At 49.0% G+C, this 21,082-nt stretch overlaps 1 protein-coding gene across 3 annotated transcripts; it reads right to left on the bottom strand.

Moving 5' to 3' along the window:
- Positions 1–8,139: 8,139 nt before the first annotated feature.
- LOC144175680 (uncharacterized) lies at positions 8,140–20,426 on the bottom strand. 3 transcript variants are annotated; one of them, XR_013323668.1, is made up of 3 exons: positions 19,430–20,419; positions 18,743–18,829; positions 8,140–8,919 (listed from the first exon to the last, which is right to left on the bottom strand). XR_013323668.1 is itself a non-coding variant. In XM_077704722.1 (2 exons), the coding sequence occupies exon 1, from the start codon at positions 12,114–12,116 to the stop codon at positions 11,748–11,750; it is 369 nt and encodes a 122-aa protein (XP_077560848.1). In that variant the 5' UTR covers positions 12,117–12,244; the 3' UTR covers positions 8,140–8,919; positions 11,702–11,747. The 3 variants fall into 3 exon arrangements, 1 of the variants encoding a protein (XP_077560848.1); XR_013323669.1 differs by lacking the exon at positions 8,140–8,919 and adding an exon at positions 14,013–14,159 and having other exon boundaries at positions 19,430–20,426; XM_077704722.1 differs by lacking the exons at positions 18,743–18,829; positions 19,430–20,419 and adding an exon at positions 11,702–12,244.
- Between the last annotated feature and the right edge of the window lie 656 nt (positions 20,427–21,082).

Genomic DNA, 21,082 nt, shown 5'->3' with positions numbered 1-21,082 from the left:
ATGGTTGAAATGTGATGACATTGTTGCTATAGCAGTATTTTATCATGAGTCTAGCTTGTGCATGGTGCCTTACATTATGTCGCTGCTGGTGGATGTGGGGTCATTTTTCAATGTTGCCAATGAAAAGCCAACAGCCAGTGCCCATTAGTTTCGTCTAGTATTACGAGGTGCTTCATGGGAAGCATCAAACCCGTCTATAGCCCTTTTTAGAGTTGACTAGAAGTAAAATCAGCAAAATAGTATCGATAAAACGTTCAGCATCTTTTTTATTAGCAGCTTTAGTGTTGCTACTTTCCATATTTAGGTTTTTTTCTGCTTTTCTTAATGACATTTTTGTTTCGCTGAGAAGGTGCATAACCAATGAAAGCTTTTCTGTAAACCTTTGGTAAATATGCAATTATTAGAAAATATTTTACTAAATAAGGCAGCTTAAACTGAGAATACTTGCATTTAGAAACATTAAAATCAATTTAAATTGATCATACATTTCTGGCTGTTTTTACACAAAGCTGCACATGGGATATTAAGTGCACCGAAGAGGAGGGCTCTGGATTAGCATTGGCAACTTTGGGATATTTATTGTGGACTTAAATCTCCACACATGGGCATTTTCACTTTCTGCCTCCACCAGGAAAATGGTCACCAATTTAGAGAGCTATTCTTACTAGTATTTGACGTACATTTTAAAATAATCTCAAGTATTATAGCCACAATATTATTCTCTACAACAAGCACCCAGCGGGTGCTGTTATAGAGAGATTGTGCACTACACCAGACCCTGTACTACACTGTCGAGAGCTTTGCCATCTACAATGACCTCTACAAAGCAAGCTAATACTGGTAAAATGTTTCATACCGCAAGTACTGCATGTTCAAAGCTCACGTGTGAAGTACAGATACTGGTGCTTCAGCAAGAACCGAGGATGAGCACCCTTCCTGGTTCTGAAAAAAAAAAAATAAACATGGAAAAATGCTTTAAGCAGGATTAAGAAACAGGGTTGAAAAAAAGTGAGCAAGCAATTCTTTCAAAATATGTAAAGCAATGCAAACAAATATTTATTTCAACTTCATGTCTACAAAAGACAATCTCATTAAGGCTGGTAATGGGGTCTTGGGTAAAAAAAGAGCAGGGAGCACTTATATAAATGCTACAGGGAACCTTCAAGCCAAAAATTGCTTGAGCACTTGAGCACTTAAACTAATCACTGTTCAACAAATTCATGAAAATTGAATGGATGAAAAACCAGCGGTAAACATAAAGAACAACGGGACAAGCTTATCCCGTCGTTCTCTTCCGTACCCTGTGTTTTCCGCTGGTTTTTCATCCATTCAAACATGTACCAACTAGCACAGTCCGACGCCTTGGTATCATAAAAATACGAATTGTCACTCCTTACAGACAGTTGGAAAAAAAGAAAGTATAAAGCAGGTGACAAAATTAAAATGACAGCAGATTGGTTAACTTTTAATTTTAAGTGATAATATAAAAAATAATGGCATGAATGAAAGTGAGCAGCAACCAAAGGACCATGATGCTAGGCCGACATTCCACTTTGAAGCAAAATATCCGCTTTCAACGCTACATAGGCGAAACACGCAATGAGGCAACCCTTTAGGCCCACAAAAACAATATAATCTTTAAAAAAGCTACAATTTAGTTGAGAAAAACTCACCACAACAAATTGGAATTGACAACTAGATACAGTTGTCACACCCAAGCAAGCCGGCAAAAGATGAACAGATATCTAGCTGCCCTACCCCCTATTTGTGCCCTAGCCTCTGATCCGCTGCAGCAAACAAAAAAATTGTTTATAGCTTCGGATAAAGTCCTTGGTTAGAGTATTATATTTGTTTCCATCAAACACAAAAAAATGCATGGTAAAGCGCTGACAATAACTTTGTCTACTGCGGTTCCTTCATGGTGACATCACCACAGGAACCAAAAATACAATACAGTGCATTAAAGGGGCCATTGGGACAACATAGAATTTCGTTTCGTTCGAAATATTTCCTGTTTTATAGTGCCCCCACCACTTGACCGGCAGCAAATGATGCTGCATTCACTGAGAAATTAATTTAGGTTAAAAGTCTGATTCTCCCACCATATCGTGTGTTTTTGGGATGTCAGCAATGAAGCCATAAGTGCGTGTGATCAAACAGACTACTTCGTCACTCGGGTCTGCAGCCTTGCTAGCCATCAGTCCTCCCAGGTGGAGCTACCATACTCATCCACGAACTGTTGTTTGCCATTGCTTTGTTTTTGACCGCGTCTGCACCTGGCTTGTTTTCGTTACTGTAGAAAGTAATGGTTTTGTGAAACATGGGGTATCCTCGACAAACAGGGTCACGTAAGACAACATCGCCTATGCCAATCGGCCAGTGCCATGCAGGCCAACTCCAAAGCGGCGGAGTGCTGTCCACCTAAAACAAGCATAGTGCACGCCGTAACAACAGCAGTGCGCATCGATACTTGTATGTTTACGCGTATTTTCGTAATTTTCATTGTTTACTGCCCCATTTTTACTGCTGTAAAATGAATATGCATTACATTTAAGTGCAAATAGCTCGCTTGGCATGCTTATAAGGCCTGCCCTATTTGCGTTTGCTTTTGCCGGCCTCAGCCAATCGCACAGCTGGGGACATATGACATCATAGGTACTGCTGTGGGAAATGAGCTAGTGGGTCGCATGGCCATTCCCTTTTTCCTAATTATATAGCTTATTCGAGTGAAGTGCGCGTTAAAAATGGTGTCAGTATGATTCTAACGACGCAATCTGTCAAATGAACCAAACTTGTGCGTTGTCTGCATGGCCCCTCTAAGCACAGGCAAGGCAGCCAATTTTTTTATTTAGGCTGCCTTCATGCACACAGTAGTGCTCTATTGCTGCCAGAAACTCATTACGGGACTCCTGACATATTTACAGTTGCAATAAAAATCAGAAATAGAACGAAAAATCATTGGACACTCCACAATGTCCAAAAAACAAAGGAATAATGTGCGAGTGAGTTACCTAAAACACTGCGACAGAAGATCATATTCATCAAAGCAACTAATAAAAACCATGGCTAGTGCATAGCCACTACGCAGCTCATTTGTTAAGAGCTTATGTGCGTCCCCACAAGTTGGCTGTGTAAACCTACCGACACCTAACAGAGTCCAAGGTTCGACGAAAACTCGTCAGGGGAGGGTTATTCATTGATGAAATACAAACAGGCAGGCACTCGCCTGGTAATACAAGCAGGCACTCGCCTGGTCAAAAACAAATAAACAAATAAAGACATTTTGGGTCCCTACTGGCCTTTGATCACAATGAAAGGGGGGTGAAAGGTCGCGATTATTTATAGGTTTGGTGGTGCAGAGTGCGCATGTATATCTCGGGGAGACTACCCCGCGACTGGTTAATCGTGTTTTCAGTTGGTTGAATATGCACTGGTTCTAAAAGTAGTCGTGTCGACAGGCACTTCTCTGATGCGATTATGCTTGCGGAATCCCAATCGATGACGTGGTCAGTAGCCAGGTGATGATCCGCCAAGGCATTTCAGCTTGCATTGCCTTTTTTGACATCGTTCTGGTGCTATTGAATTCTTATTTTAAATATTTCCAGTTTCACCTATGTAGGGTGCGTCGCAATCCTTGCATGGAATTTTGTAGGCAACTCCGGGGAATCTTGATTTTTCTAAAGGGTCCTTCACGTGTACCAACTTCTGCTTAAGCCTGTTCGTTGGCACGTGTGCAATTTTAATGCCATATGTGCCAAACACCCTTGCAAGAGCTTCACTGATGCCTTGCGTGTAGGGGACGGCAGCGCGTTTTTGCCCGTCTTCAGGAACCCTTTCGGAGGAGGCAACTGAATCCCGCAATTGTTGCGTCCTCACAAGCTTTGAAGGGTAGAAGTTGCTGCGAAGGTCCTTCCTTACCACGGCTAGCTTTTGCTTGCCCAGACCAGGCTCAGAGCAGATTCGTGATGCGCGTGAGAAGAGTGCAGCGGCAACGGAGCGTTTTTGGCCTATAGGATGCGCAGAGTCGAACCCCAGGTATCTACCCGTGTGGGTCGGCTTTCGATAAACACTGATTATAAATCCTTTGGCCGACCGTTTCAGAAGTACGTCGAGGAAGGCGATCTGTCCATTATTTTCCTGTTCCATGGTGAACTGGATACTTGGAACACAAGAGTTTAGATGCTCAATTAAAGGCATTACGTCTCGGCGGTGGATCACACAAAAGCAGTCTACGTAGCTGACAAAAATCTTGGGGCCGTCTTGTACGAGCATAGCGCAGAATTTTTTAGAGCCTCTGAGGCAATATTTGCACAGACTGCTGAAACGGAAGCTCCCATCGCTGTTCCAAACCGCTGCTTTTAACATTGTACGTTGAAAACAAAACGTGTTCTGCAGGCCAAATTCCAGGCAAAATTACACGGTCCGGAGTTGCAAGGATCTACTCGAGAACGATGCGTCTCTGCCTTCACGTTCGCCAATTGAGATGCAAGACTTATATCGTCTCCTGGAATTTGGCCTGCAGAACACATATTTTGTTTTCAACGGACCAGCGGTTTCGAACAGCGATGGGAGCTTCCGTTTCAGTAGTCTGTGCGAATATTGCCCTAGAGCATGGTTTCTCAAAGTGGGTTCCGCGGAACCTTGGGGTTCCGCAGGCCCCTCCCCAGGGCTCCGCGAGCCACTGATATATTTTCTCTGGTTCCGCAGTCGCAAAGTCTTATATGGTGAACTTGAGGTGCGATCGATCTAAAGAACCTCCATTACTCACGTTCGAGTGTCAGTAAGCACATCTCGGCGCATAACAGAAACGCGCGAGCTGCGCAATAAATCTCGCCAGCAGCTTGTAGCCAGCCAGACTCCGAAAACGGGCCACGTGGTTAAACTATTGCACTTGAATCTCGGTCTTATATTACCCCCATGCGCATTTCTTCTGTTTGGAGATAGGTGCCGCTAGCGTACGCATTCGCGTAAAGTCGACGAGAAAAAAAACGATACCCTTGCTTGCTTTTGAAGTTATTGCACGTTAATGTAGCATGAACGGAATGAAAAATGGCGGGAGGGGGGCGGGGGTGTTCCTTGGCACTTAACGGAACTTAGCAGGGTTCCCTGGGACCAACATGCTTGAGAACCCCTGCCCTAGAGGCTCTAGAAAATTCTGCGCTATGCTCGTACAAGACGGCCCCAAGATCTTTGTCTGCTACGTAGACGACTATTTTTGTGTGATCCACTGCCGAAACGTAATGCCTTTATTTGAGCATTACGTAATGCCTTTATTTGAGCAAACTCTTGTGTTCCAAGCATCCAGTTCACCATGGAACAAGATAATAATGGACAGATCGCCTTCCTCAACGTACTTGTGAGACGGTCGGCTAAAGGATTTACAACCAGTGTGTATCGAAAGCCGACCCACACGGGTAGATTCCTGGGGTTCGACTCTGCGCATCCTACAGGCCAAAAACGCTTCGTCGCCGCTGCACTCTTCTCACACGCATCACGAATCTGCTGGGAGCCTGGTCTGTGCAAGCAAGAGCTAGCCGTGGTAAGGAAGGACCTTCGCAGCAACGGCTACCCTTCAAAGCGTGTGAGGACGCAACAATTGCAGGCTTCAGTTGCTTCCCCCGAAAGGGTTCCTGAAGAATACAGGCAAAACCGCGCTGCCGTCCCCTACACGCAAGGCATCAGTGAAGCTCTTGCAAGGGTGTTTGGCACATATGGTGTTAAAATTAAAATATGGTGTTAAACGCGTACCAGCTTAATCAGAAGCTGGTACGCGTGAAGGACCCTTTAGAAAAATCAAGATTCCCCGGAGTTGCCTACAAAATTCCATGCAAGGATTGTGACGCATCCTACATAGGTGAAATCGAGAGCATGACGGAATCCCGTCTGGCCGGGAGGGTACATTAGAAACGAAAAAGAGATGCCGACCAGTCCAAACAAAACGTACTGACGTTTCGGCTTCCAGCACGGAAGCCTTATTCACAATAAATGCATCACCAGAAGTGGGTCGTTTAAGTGGGCTTGAATAATCGCTGCAAAGAGCGTGCGTAGATCGGGTTTAGATTTCCGTCGTTACGATTGACTGTGTTAGATGTGGTCTGAATGATTAGTGATTCCAGATGTAGCCGTGATGCTGTCACTTTTTCTGTAGCGACGATTCTTGCATTGTCCCAATCAATCTTGTGGTCATTCACGATGGCGTGTTTGGCTACAGCATTGTTGCGGACACTTTTATTCTTTACGTCACGTGCGTGCTGCTGCGGACGATTGTTATAATTTCCTGATTCCCCGATATACACGCCGCTGCAGTCTGCACAAGGTATCTCGTATACCACACCGGGTAAGCGCTCCTTGGGCAAGCGGTCCTTGACTCTCACGAGCTCATGGCGCATCTTTTTGGCTGGAATCTGGGCCACCTGTCGAAGTTCCTGCTCCAAGTTCTGGCTCCGCTCGTCAATAAAGGGACCACTCACGTTCGTAATTCTTTCGATTTTGTCGAGAAGACTCGCAACACCGTGATCGAGAAAGACGACTTGATGGTGTCCTTCTACACGAAGTCCCTTTTCACGAGTATTCCGAGTGGCCTGGCTGTCACCGTATGCACCGCTGCTCTCGAGGCTGATGAGACGTTGCCCGAGAGATCACCGATGGATGTGCCAGAACTACGCAGGCTCCTAGATTTTTGCCTGAACAATACGTACTTCGTCTTTATGGGCCATTTTTACAAGCAAATGCTGGGGACTCCAATGGGTGCCGCTATTTCGGTCACGGCGGCGAACCTGCCCATGGAAGCGCTGGAAGCACGCACGCTAGCCTCCTTTGCCCCTCAACCAAGTGTTCTTGCGTTATGTCGATGATTGTTTCTGCGTCGTTCAGAAAGACGCAGCGAACAGCTTGCTGGCCCACCTCAACAGTATGGACCGTGCCATTCAGTTCATGTCAGAAGAGGAGGCCGATGGCAAACTTCCCTTCCTGGACGTCCTCGTGTCTCGGCAGGGCCAGAGGCCACGTTTCAGCATGTACCGCAAGGAAACGCACACAGGCCGCTACCTGAACTTCAACTCCGTGCACCCCGCTTCCCACAAGAGGGCTGTTGTTAGCACGGTACTGCAGCGTGCGAAAAGATTGTGCTTGAAGCCTGAGGATGCGGCGGTGGACACGGCAAAGGTGCGGGACGACCTGGCTAGCTGCGGTTACCCGAGGCACTTTATAAACGCAACGGAACGCCAACTGACCCGACGGGGACAACTGGACGTGCCTCCTGCCCCGATGAAGCGAGCTCCTGTGCCCTACCTTCCAGGAACAAGTGAATGTTTGGCACGTATCCTATGGGAATATGACATGCAGGTGGCCCACGGTCCAGCCAAAAAGATGCGCCATGAGCTCGTGAGAGTCAAGGACCGCTTTCCCAAGGAGCGCTTCCCCAGTGTGGTATACGAGATACCTTGTGCAGACTGCAGCGGCGTGTATATCGGGGAATCAGGAAATTATAAGAATCGTCTGCAGCAGCACGCACGTGACGTAAAGAATAAAAGCCGAACACGCCGTCGTGAATGACCACAAGATTGATTGGGACAATGCAAGAATCGTCACTACAGAAAAAGTGACAGCATCACGGCTACATCTGGAATCACTAATCATTCAGACCACATCTAACACAGTCAATCGTAATGACTGAAATCTAAACCCGATCTACGCATGCTCTATTCAGCGATTATTCAAGCCCACTTAAACGACCCACTTCTGGTGATGCATTTATTGTGAACAAGGCTTCGTGCTGGAAGCCGAAACGTCAGTACGTTTTGTTTGGACTGGTCGGCGTCTCTTTTTCGTTCCTAATCCTACATAGGTGAAACTGGAAATTTTTAAAAGAATTCAATAGCACCAGAACGATGTCAAAAAAGGCAATGCAAGCTGAAATGCCTTGGCGGATCATCACCTGGCTACTGACCACGTCATCGATTGGGATTCCGCAAGCATAATCGCATCAGAGAAGTGCCTGTCGACACGACTACTTTTAGAATCAGTGCATATTCAACCAACTAAAAACACGATTAACCAGTCGCAGGGTAGTCTCCCCGAGATATACATGCGCACTCTGCACCACCAAACCTATAAATAATCGCGACCTTTCACCCCCCTTTCATTGTGATCAAAGGCCAGTAGGGGCCCAAAATGTCTTTATTTGTTTATTTGTTTTTGACCAGGCGAGGGCCTGCTTGTATTTCATCAACACCGAACTAACCCGCCTGAATCACCACTTTATAGACATTGAGCAATTATTTGAATTGGTTTATTGTAGCAAGCTGTCTTGTTTATTTCCTTATTTTTTTGGCATTTCCTGTCTCATTTGAAATTTGGAGACCAGATAGCTTTTACTACGGGCCATGCACTGGCGACAACAAATATTTGATTTCACTTTAAACAATTTTCGCTTATGTTTTATTGCTCACCAGCCAATGACCTGAAATATAAGAGGCTCCTAAAACATGTGCTGGCATTTCTTTCCTGCACTGCAGTACAACTAATCATGACTTTTATCATATTTTGTTCACAAATTGTAATATTTAGAAAGTATTCAGCTGAATGAAAATGTTATTTCAGAAGCATGCGCAATCAACAGGGCCTCAATGACTCTCACCACGTGGTTCACTTGTTTCTGTCACAAATAACCTGATTGCAGCCACATTCCACCCAAGACGAAGGTAACATACCCTCTGGGATGATGAATATCTAAAATGCCTTACGAGTAAGTGCTAAGCACATGAAATTGTGGCATTAAAACCGAAGATCCCTCTGCGGCATCCTTCACTTGGGGCAGCGCTTGATCACAAACTTCGAGAAGTTGAAAAATGCTCCATGCGCCGCTCCAGCCAGCAGAAACAATGCAGGACGCAAGTTGGTAGGTGGACCGTTGGCATCCTGCGATTGTGAAGATTTTTTTAGTAGATGCACTTTTTTTTGTACCACTGTTCATTTTTCCGTTAACAAGCAGCTGAACTCCTGCAGGTTCTACGAATCATACAAGCATAATAAAACGCAGCAATGCAGAACAATTGGCAGGGTTACCTCAATTTTTCTTTTCTAGGAATGAAAAAAATGTAGGTAATCTATACACAACTACAATCAAACCTTTCAATTTTTACCTACTTCACTCCTAACAAGCACACATACACGTTAGACATGTGAGAAAGCTGCTAAATTTATGCCCACAAACTTAATCAGGCATCAGAAATCGGCAGGGAACGACGTGTCACCTTTAAATGGCACTTTTTTCGTTCAAAACACTAAAATGGGCGAGAAAGACCCATAACTATGATTTGGTACCCTTATCTGGTATGGTTTTCAGGCAATGCTTACATCTCACTTCAGTACCTTCAGGTGGTGGAGATCTTTGAAAACTCATTGCGGGCAAGTGGGTTGTGTTCAAGCTCTCGTATCTTGCCAGCATATGCTGGATTCCAGCATTCCCAAATCAACGTGACGACTCGAATGTGATGGATGCAAGAGAAAGAATAAGCACACGCCAAGGGCGTAGCCGGGGGGGGGGGGGGGGGGGGGGGGGGAAGGGAGGGGGGGTCCCGGTGCCCCCCCCTTCATAATGTTTTATGTCAAGGCTGGAGTTATCTTTGTGGGTGTTCTTTTCCCCGGGGCTTCTCCTCCAAGCCGCTGCAGCGCTGAGGATCTCACCCCGGGTATCTCCAACCGACAAACTCAGCCTCCGATCAAAACTATACATTTATTTACAGCCCAGTGGGCGGCTAAAAAACAGTGCTCAGGCGGAGCTCGAAGACGACGGGCCGAGCTCTCCTGTGCCCGGACCGCGTCTCTCTCGTCTCCTTGTCTTCATCTTCCCTCCACCCTGACGCTGGGGGCCAGGGAAGAGGGAAAAGCGAGTCCTTCGTGGGAACCCCATGTGGTGGCCATTAGCGCATCCGGTGCGAGCAGGCGCAACCCTCCTCGGAATGCGGGAAGTTTCAAGGCACCGCGTGACACGACACGTGCGTTCAATTTCTGTGCTGCTCGTCCCAGGGCCCGCGCCAGTTCATGCGTCGAAGTGCCCGACAACTCCACCGCCACTGTGAAACATAACTTCAGGAATGTTTCACACACCACACACACTTTGCGAGCGTGCTCCATCGTTCCTTCAATTGGTGACACAACAATGAGCACGGCCAGTGCCCCTTGACCCTGGCTGCAGGTCACCATGACAAATTAGGCACAATCCTCACATAGCTCATTCAGAGCGAGCGGCCTTTAGAATGTGGTACGCACCGGCCGTCGTCGTCCGAAAACGCCCTTGCCATGCGCCGCACACCCTCACACAACAGTATCATGGGCCCCTCTCCTCCTCGCTTCCTCGCTCGGGAAGGGACCACTGCTGGCTCGTCACCATGCGTTGAAGCCACTCTGCACTGAGGTGAAGCTGACTGACGCTTTCGCCTCTTTCTAGGCGAACCCTCGGGTTCGGCCGCTTCTGCGCTCGGAGCGCCGTGCTCCACTACGCACCGTTGGTCAGCGTAAGCAGGAGAGGACTGCTTAGCGGCTACGTCAACGCTGACATGCAATGCTGTAGGGGCTATCTCTTCAGCCACTCCTACAGACCTACCTGCAACTGCCCTGGGCTGCATTACATGAGCGGCCGTACCCTGATTTACATTTTCCTCGCTGAATTCGCTGGAGCTCCCTATGGCAATCACATTGTCGGTACTCGACATTTGGGTATCTCGAGAAACACAAGATACAGTGTGCGTGACACCATCTGCATCCGATTCCTCGCGCGATTCCCGTGCTGCTGCATCCTGCAATGCAACTGGCCGCTCGCCCACGCTCCCGGAACGTTCTCCCTCTCTGAACGCGGTGACAACGGGCTCACGCTCGACTGAAACCAGCCCCTTCACAACGGCTGATTTAAGAACTTCATAGTTCTTCCCCTCCTTCCTGTGCGAACCCTCGTGTTCGGCCGCTACTGCACCCCTGTGCGCGCACAAAGCGCCGTTCTCTACCACACAACGTTGTGTGAAGCAAGGAGTACCGAGGGGCTCATCGGCAACATGAACAATAACATGCGACGCTGCGGAGCCTTTCTCTCTTGCCATCAGCTTCATCACGGGCATGCGCACACTCTCATTCAACTTTGACTGCCTGTCATTTACCAACGCAGCCTCGCGCGTAACACCTTCCTTCACCTCCATCTTTATTTCGGTGAAATTCTCCAAGCGGGATGCTTCACTATCCTGCTCCCCGGTTGCAGAAAATCTCAACGCCCACGAAGGAACGTGCGCCACTATCCTATCTTCGCCTTTCCCACGTGACTCTGATCGTGGCGGATCCCGCGAAACAGGAGGACTACGCGCGCCCAGTGAATGGGTTCCACCCAGCGCATCTTTCGGCGTACCGGAGCACCCCAGTTCACTCTCTCCCCGAGTGCTGAACATTACTGTTTGAGCAATCGGTGAGGTAGGAACATTGTTAGCTCTCTTGAAACGTCCACTCTTCGAACGTTCCGCTGCTAACTCTGCCTCAGCGATTCTCAATTTCGCCAGCAATAGCGCCTTCTGCTCAGCGAACGACATTGCAATGCTTGCTGTCCCTGCAACGTTCATGCACGCTTCCTAATCCTCATCGTTATCTCGCGGCTACACCTAGATAGCCGCTAAATGTCATGGTGAACCGCAGACCCAGCATCAAACGAGGCACTGACCTGTATAGCTCGGCGCCTGTAGAGATGCCGCACCGGTGCAGATGGGTTATCCGTTTATGCACCGCTCCTTCCGCCGAGGTGTCCACCAAACAATCGCCCGCCGACTTCTCGCCTGCCGCTTCTCCTTCAGTGGGCTGCTGATGCCTCCACTGACCGCTCGCCAAGCTGCTTCTCCGCTGCTCAGCAGGCCGCAGAGATTGCCTCGATCTCCGTTGAGACGTCCGTTGAGCGCCGCTCGAGCCGCTTCTCCACTTGGGTGGCGAGCTCGCTGCTCCTGCAGATCTCGTTCAGCAGGCTGCCGCTCTCCGTTGAGAAGTCCGCTGAGCGCCGGTCGAGCCGCTTCTCCACCAGGCTGACGAGCTCGCTGTTCCCGCCGATCCCGTTCAGCAGGCCGCGACTTCTCCGCCTGCTCCATCTCGCCCGCCGGCTGGCTGAGTCGTCGCTGTTGAAGATCCTGTCGACTGCGCCAGTTATCTTCTTGGATGTTCTTTTCCCCGGGGCTTCTCCTCCAAGCCGCTGCAGCGCTGAGGATCTCACCCCAGGTATCTCCAACCGACAAACTCAGCCTCCGATCAAAACTGTACATTTATTTACAGCCCAGTGGGCGGCTAAAAAACAGTGCTCAGGCGGAGCTCGAAGACGACGGGCCGAGCTCTCCTGTGCCCGGACCGCGTCTCTCTCGTCTCCTTGTCTTCATATTCCCTCCACCCTGACGCTGGGGGCCAGGGAAGAGGGAAAAGCGAGTCCTTCGTGGGGGTCCAACCCCATGTGGTGGCCAATAGCGCATCCGGTGCGAGCAGGCGCGACCGACACGTGCGTTCAATTTCTGTGCCGCTCGTCCCGGGGCCCGCGCCAGTTCGTGCGTCGAAGGAGTGTGGGCATGCCCGTGAAAAAGCTGATAGCCAGAGAAACAGCCTCAGCTGCGTCGCATGTTCTAATTCATGTGACCGATGAGCCCCTCTCTACTCCTTGCGTCACACAACGGTGTGTGGTAGAGAACGGCGCTTCGTGCGCGAACGGTGGTTCAGTAGCGGCCGAACGCGAGGGTTCGCACATTAAGGAGCGGAAGAACTACGAGGTTCTTAAATCAGCCGTTCTGAAGGGGCGGAGACTGGCTTCAGTTGAGCGTGAGCCTGTCGTCGCACCGTGCGGAGACAGAGAACATCCTGGGAGCGTGGCCGAGCGGCCAGTAGCTTTGCAGGATGCGGCAGCACGGGAATCGCGTGAAGAATCGGATGCAGTTGGTGTCGCGCACACTGCATCGTGTGTTTCTGGAGGTCCCCGAATGTCGAGTCCCGAAAATATGATTGCTATGGGAAGCTCCAGCGAATTGAGAGAGGGAAGTGCAAATCAGGGTACGGCCGCTCATGTAACGCAGCCCCAGGCAGTTGCAGGTAGAACTGCAGTGACTGAAGAGATAGCCTCTCCGGCATTGCATGACCGCGTTAACGTGCCCACGAAGCAGCCCTCTGCTGCTTACCCTGACCAAAGGTGTGTCGTAGAGAATGACACCTCGTGCGCGTACGGTGGGTCAGAAGCGGCCGAACCCGAGGGTTCGCCTGGAAAGAGGCGCAAGCGTCAGTCAGCTTCACCTCAGTGCAGAGTGGCTCCAACGCATGCTGATGACCCAGCAGTGGTCCCTTCCCGAGCGAGGAAGAGAGGGGCCCCTGATACTGTTGTGTGAGGGTGTGCGGCGCATGGCAAGGGCGTTTTCGGACGACGACGGCCGGTGCGTACCGCATTCTAAAGGCCGCTCGCTCTGAATGAGCTATGTGAGGATTGTGCCTAATTTGTCATGGTGACCTGCAGCCAGGGTCAAGAGGCACTGGCCGTGCTGATTGTTGTGTCGTCAACTGAAGGAACGATGGTGCACGGGCCAAATGTGTGTGTGGTGTGTGTTTAGTGTGTGAAACATTCCTGAAGGTATGTTTCACAGTGGCGGTGGAGGTGTCGGGCGCTTCAACGCACGAACTGGCGCGGGCCCCGGGACGAGCGGCACAGAAATTGAACGCACGTGTCGCTTGGCGCCTTGAAACTCCGCGCATCCCGAGGAAGGTCACGCCTGCTCGCACTGGATGCACTAATGGCCACCACATGGGGTTGGACCCCCACGAAGGACTCGCTTTTCCCTCTTCCCTAGCCCCCAGCGTCAGGGTGGAGGGAAGATGAAGACAAGGAGACGACATCGGGAGACGTGGTCCGGGCGCAGGAGAGCTCGGCCCGTCGTCTTCGAGCTCCGCCTGAGCACTGTTTTTTAGTCGCCCGCCGGGCTGTAAATAAATGTACAGTTTTGTATCGGAGGCTGAGTTTGTCGGTTGAGGATACCCGGGGTCAGATCCTCAGCGCTACTGCGGCTTGGAGGAGAAGCCCCGGGGAAAAGAACATCCAAGAAGATAACTGCTGGGCTGCGGTTTAAGTAGCCTGAAAAACCGCCTGAAGTCACCTGCAGGCGCGGAACCTGCAGTTTTAAGGACATTCTTGCTCATATAAAGCTGAAAACAAGAGCTATGTCAACGTCTGATCCCTGCGCCCGCTCCAGATGCTGTACCTGTCAACATATACAGCCCGGCTGCATTTCGCGCCGGATACACCGACAAGCGCTGGGAACCTGCCACAAGCCAATCGAAACAGCCCCACTGTTTCAATGGCGGAACAGCACGGCCGGGGAATGGCAGAACAGCAGGAAAAGCCTCATATAGGCTTACATGTTGTCGGGAGCGTGTCATTCCTTGTCTTTACACTGGTACAAAGTATAATCACATGACAGAGCATGTCGCTGTATTTTGTTCAGTCAACTATCAATCCTTGATATGTTTACTTTTCTACCGACATCGCATTTCATTGACTATTGCAGATCCATAATTTCTGCTGCATAAAAAGCATTGCTCTGCCCACCTTGTATTTCCTCCACATCAACAAAACTACACAATTCTCCCTAATGCGGAGCTTTGTTTTTTTGGCACTATTCCAGTTTCCTTGACCTTTCTCTTGGTTAGAATCAGCATTCTGTATTTGCTTAACCGGAGTTTTACTGAAGCCATGTCTGTTTCGATTTAACAGATACAAATATAATGAAATTTAAGAAACGTGCAACAAGCTCAACATTCAACAGCAGTGCAATAAGGTGTTCCGCTTAGCGAAAGTTTACTACTCGCGCTACTAGCACAAAAAATAACAAAAGGCGATTACTTAAGGACGAAGACGCACATTTGCTAGTTTCACCGCCATAATATACGAATGCGCCGCATGTACAGTCCACTGCGATTCGGAGGTTGTCGCGGGAAAGCTACTCTTTCAAACGAAGCAGGAAGAACAACAGCTTTAGCAAATATTCCATGCAAGTTTTGTTATCATTGGTGTAGATAAAGGGCAACCAAGTCCAAGTCTGTGCTTGGTAACAACGAATGTACAGGGCCGTCCACGCTAGGTGCGAACACGGCGCAGCGTGGCCTCGCTCAGCGGAGCGCCAGCGCACAATCCACGGCCGCGCATCGAAGCTAAGCGGCGCAGGCGCACAGGGGCTTGGAGGCGGGGCTTCGTGTAGTCTGCTAGAGCGGAAGAGCGCCGTGCCTGCTTTGCTGTGAAGCACGCCTAACTGTAGGCTTGCCTGTAGCGTCTAAGCGCGCTGCGACGGCGTTGCGGGAAAGCGCACTTTCCTTACTACGGCGCGTTGTGTAGTTTCTGCGTACGAGAACCCACAGCTTCCGCTTTTCAGTTCCGCGGTGCAGGTTAAATGCAAGTATTGTTGCAAACATTTCAGGACTGGCGGCTTGGTTTGGTTCAATGAGAGACGCTGTATAGAACGGCATCGTATAATTTCGGCCACTAGGATTGATTTAATGCTCACTGGCATTACGCAGAACATAATTGTCTGTGCATTTCGCCTCCGTGGAATTTCGGTCACAGCGGCTGGGTTTCAATCTGCCGAATTTCTTCCAGATGTGTATTGGCTTTTTTCAAACATATGAATATCGCGCATCGTTGAGATGGTTCAAGGAGTCGCGAGGAAGTACGGGTCTTACCATAAAGGAGGATGCGCACAGGTGGCAACAAAGGGAGGGGCCGCTTTCTCCAAATAACTAGCCATGTAGGGAGCGCAACCAATGACGTATGCATTATAATTTAGCACACTAGAGTGGGACCGGTCCAGGATTCGACCGTAGAGTAGACGATTGTGCTGGGGGCGTGACTTCCTGGCTGGGCGACTGCTTGAACCATCTCGACGATGCGCGATATTCATATGTTTGAAAAAAGCCAATACACATCTGGAAGAAATTCGACAGATGGAAACCCAGCCGCTGTGACCAAAATTCCACGGAGGCGAAATGCACAGACAATTATGTTCTGCGTAATGCCAGTGAGCATTAAATAAATCCTAGTGGCCGAAATTATACGATGCCGTTCTATACAGCGTCTCTCATTGAACCAAACCAAGCCAGTCCTGAAATGTTTGCAACAATACTTGCATTTAACCTGCACCGCGGAACTGAAATGCGGAAGCTGTGGGTTCTCGTAGGCAGAAACTACACAACGCGCCGCAGTAAGGAAAGTGCGCTTTCCCGCAATGCTGTCGCAGCGCGCTTAGACGCTACAGGCAAGCCTACAGTTAGGCGTGCTTCACAACAAAGCAGGCACGGCGCTCTCCCGCGGTAGCAGACGACACGAAGCCCCACCTCCAAGCCCCTGTGCGCCTGCGCCGCTTAGCTTCGATGCGCGGCCGCGGATTGTGCGCTGGCGCTCCACGGAGCAAGGTCACGCTGCGCCGTGTTCGCACCTAGCGTGGACCGCCCTGTACAGCTTGAAACCCAAAGGGTGGCAAGTCAGTCGTGCAGGCCATTGTTGTATCATGGAACAGCCAACAAGGGAGCGAAGAGTGTGAAATCTCGATTTTCATGGTTCCGAAACGAAACTGTGGGCTGGTGGCATGCTTGGCCGCTCGATAACCTTCAAATCGTGCTCGACTGTACTTCATAGCTGACAAGAAAACTTAATAGTCCCTTTTCTAAAACACGAGAATCTTGATAGTAAACATTCAGTGTTGGCCTCCACTTCCGCCTGACGAACTTCGGGGTCCGCGTGCCACTCACGAGCGCACTCATGATCACACTCACGAGCGCGGGTCCGCCTAACCAACTGCTCTGCGGACGAATGAATCGCCCGTGGTCTGCCCCTAGACCAGCGAACAGCAATTTAGCTGATCATCACTATCATCACCATCTAAGCTCCTTAGAGCCATGAAGAGAAAATACAACTTCGTTTAATTTGAAAGAACTAGGATTCAGTATGTCACTCAGCTCCATTAGAGCCGCAAAATATGTTTTTTAACGAAAAAAAAAGCAAGAAGTATTTAAAAACTTTCAAATTTTGCGCCACAGTGACGTGTTATGAGCAAGAATGACATCATACGGGCCCACAATAAAACATAATTTTCAGTGCCTTAACTGCACGTTAACGTTCAAGTGATGCGGTCAAATGAAACTAGAGGCCGGATTACAGACGTCCAGTCATGTGTCGTCGCGACAGGTCAGTTAGGCGGCCGCCAATCGCACAAACAAGGTTCCGTGACGTCATAGATAAGTTGCGGGAAATTGGCTAGGGGGTCGCGACTGCTTCAAACGTTTTCCTTAATATCTCCGTTATTTTTTCGAAGATTGCGATGATATTGGGATCATTGTTATCAGGACTAAGCAGTCTTTCTAATAAACCCAACTTGTGTTTTGTCTTCATGGCTCCTTTAAGGTGGGCTTTACAGGTAGTGTTGAGCATACACAAATCGCATGTTAAAGTCAGTTATTTCAAGCTTCGTTTGCAAAACAACGCGCAAGATGCCTTGCCTACATATTTCCCCGTCCCATTTTTTGGTCGACCACACCCCCTCCCCCCGAAAAAAATTCCTGGCTACGCGCCTGGCACACGCCCAATCAGGAGTACGTTCAGCATGCACGTCGGTTGTTTAAAAAAAAAGGGTGTAATGTATTGCTCAGAAGACTCAATGCTTACACGTATCTTGGAGCAGCAACGGCCTTGGCAGATGTGTTTGAGTGGTTTTCTTCTCTCATAACATCCACAGTGCTTTCAGGAAAAGCCCCAGGACTAGCAATTAGCATGTTCCACTTAAGAATAATGCTGCTTATACTTTACACTTTCAAATCTTTTTCTTTGTGGAAGGATGTTTCTTTATTGGCGGTACAGCACTAGCGTGCGTAAATCGCAGCCTTCAGAACTCCAATCAGGCCTCTTTAAATGGTACAGTCTTTGTCAAAATTTGTGGGCCACGGCGACCGTGGCCGGAGCAGGCGCGCGGCCAGAGACAGGGGCGCTGCGCTTGCCGCTGTCGGCTGGTTGCGCGGCTAAAGAGAGCGAGGGGAACTTTTGTTCTTGCTTTTGTAGTGTGTCCGGCGCCACAAGTGCTGCGCAAAGTGCCTGCGCTGAAGCGAAGTGCGCCTTCTCTGAGAAAGCGGCCCCGCTGCACTTATCGCGCCAGCCATACTACGAAAGGAAGCGCGAAATTTCCCCTCCCTCTCTTTAGCCGCGTAACCAGCCGACAGCGGCAAGAGCAGCGCCCCTGCTCGGCCGCACGCCTGCTCCAGCCACGGTCGCCGTGGCCCACAAAATTTTGACAAAGACTGTACAGGCAGTTACATAACTATTTGAAAAAGTGGACTGCAAGGACTGTCAATTCACATGATAAACATCCAAAAAATAGCTGAAAACAGAACTGGTAAGGCTTTATCGAAGACTAAACTACAAAGGTAACAACATTTTGGTGTCACCACCTAAGAAATATGGCTTCACCGTAAACATGACTAACACCAGGAAGTTCGTATACATGGTGATTAACTGTTACGCCCGCATTATGATTTTAGGTGAAACTGAGTTTTCCAAAATTAACAAGAAAGGTTGCCATTAGCGGCTACATGTTAGATTATGCATGAAACACCAATAATTGTTACGGGGGCGAGAACTTGTACATTCAAGTGATCGAACATTATTCAAGTATGGTAGCCCACTGTGCTACCAAAACTGTGTTTGAAAACTTACGTTCTGGCGGCCAAACACTGTTGACAATGCTTGTGGCTCTTGTCCGGTTGAATGGAGGGACGTGATGTGCTCAGACCGTCCAGAGGTCTAAAACAGGTTGACACATGATTACCACACAGGCAAGAATGGAAATTATTGGGTGCACGAATGTTACAACTCGGCAACACAATATTCAGCCAAAATCAATGCCCGCGTACCGCGGCACCGTACACATGGTGAGGTGGCTCGCCGCAAACGCAACGAAGCTTGCGAGGCGCGCACATTCGCTCGCAAACGATTCTCCCTCGCCATTCCCAACACGGCACAAATGACAGCGGTGATTAACGAAGCCGTAAACGCTGCGCCGCACAAGTAGCCGCCCGTGTTCTGATAAACTACGCGTAAGACGTGGTTCGCAGTGGTGAACTCTGAAGCTGTTCAATATAGTGCTGCGGAATGGGAAACGTTACTGAGTTACTGAGCGCCACTGCGTTACAGAGCGCCACTGCGTTCAGCGCTCAATGCAAGCACCACAATGTTCTTTCGCACATCGCCTTTCTAGAGACAAGCCCTCTAGGTTCAACCTAGCCAGTTCAGTTAAACAATTCACACACGCGGGCTCCTGTTAACGAATCCTTAAAGCGGCGATGACAGCTACAAACGACATCCAGTGACAAGAAAGGCGGCAAATGTGACGAGACAGCTTACCTGACAGAGACCACGCAGAGGAGCGAGCGACGTTCAGGGGCAAGCGCCAAACTTAATTAGCCGTCTTCAGGTGGCAAAGTTGTTCTCAAATACTTCATCGCGAAGTCGAACCCGACAGGCATCACCGAAGACGACGAGGTGTCCAATTAATCATAATAACTGCGCTTGTTTAACCGCACGGTTGCACAGTAAACAATCTACGAAAGAAGGGTCACGGGGTATCTGTTCCGGAATCCGGCCACGCCGCCGCGCGCCGTACTCAGGGTATCGGCCGTTGGCAGGGAGTTGCGTAAACAAATTAAAACGACAACAATAAATAATTGCATCTTTTACTGAATATAACATAATCTTTAAGTTTATTATTTATTGTGTGTATTATAATAAATAAGCTTAGATATTTAAAGTTTACAAACACAAAACGCGAACTGAAGCTTTTGGCGCTCGATTTGAACGTTAAAAAAAGCAGCAGATAGTAAGATAACACTGCGCAATGAAATTTGGCAGTGTTCTAGTGTAAGTAATCGTATTATTATTTGGCGCCTGTTTATTTAGCGCCCGATTTCATGCCCCTCCCTCCCCAACTTTTGTTTTCTTTTGATATCTGCCTTGTTCTCCAAAGTTGTTTCTGCAGGAGAAACTAGGTGGTCTGTTTATTGCATTTGTACACAATATTTACGGTCGCTAACAATAAGAATGGAATAAAATTGTAATTGCTAGTACGTTATAACTCCACTGAGCGACGAGAATGACTGTTGTCAGAGGGGGCTATGATTGTGCTGGTGGGGCAGGAGAAGAACAGGGAACGACGGAATGATGATACAGATGTCACAGTTCAAGGTTGTGCTGTGCTCCGTGGAAGGCTGTAGAAAACAAAAAGTGGGAGGGGTAGTGTTATTCTGTCGATGTCGTAATAAGCAAGGGCTGATATTTTTTCCTGTTTCAACGTCGGTGCTGCCGCTGCTTTTTATTGAATTTGGCAGCTTTTTTTTTTTTTGCTTCTGAACATTTTTGACGAGGTTGGGAGGATGGTGCAATGGGGTGTCTTTTTGAAATTATATTGCATGCATGGCCTCAATCAATGAAGAGCTGAACACCTTTTCCTCACCCTTTCAGCACCCTTCCAAAAAAAAGGGTGTTGAGGTTGGTCAACACCCTTTTTTTCACGCGAAAAGGGTGGAGAGCTACGAAAAAGGGTGTGGAGATTCAAGAAAAAGGGTGTAAGGGCCTCCCAACACCCTTTTTTCAATTATTTTACACCTTTTTTGGCCAAAAGGGCGTAAAAAAGTTTAGTGTGTGTGATGTTTTCATGAGGCGGAGCCGGGTAACGAGGGCGTAGCGATGTGGAGAGGACATAGCCCAGCGAGGGAGAGAGCCAGTGCCAAGCGCAGGTTCAGCGTAGTGGGAGCCGGGGGGCAACCGCCAACCGTTGGTGGGCGGAGTCATCGGGAGGAGGGAAGGATCAGTCGCGCTTCCAACAGATGGTTCGGAGGACGCCCATCGACGAGTGCGCTTGGTGGTCGTTTCTGGAATGTTCAGAAATGCAGAGAGAGAATAAATTTATTTCTGGTGAGGATCACTTTTAGCGAGCGTGGCTTAGGCGACGGAGGCGCGGTAGCGGTGGTCGGGAACTGTAGCTCCGGCGAGGAGCTAGCT

This window comes from Haemaphysalis longicornis, unplaced genomic scaffold (genome assembly GCF_048455015.1).
Source record: "Haemaphysalis longicornis isolate Haplotype H1 unplaced genomic scaffold, Haemaphysalis longicornis Haplotype H1 scaffold_3, whole genome shotgun sequence".
Lineage (NCBI taxonomy): Eukaryota > Metazoa > Arthropoda > Arachnida > Ixodida > Ixodidae > Haemaphysalis > Haemaphysalis longicornis.
This window is presented reverse-complemented; position numbering and strand designations above follow the sequence as displayed.

Excerpts from the sequence above, each read along its gene's own strand:
- LOC144175680 (XM_077704722.1), bottom strand. The coding sequence starts at position 12,116 with ATGGAGCAGGCGGAGAAGTCGCGGCCTGCTGAACGGGATCGGCGGGAA.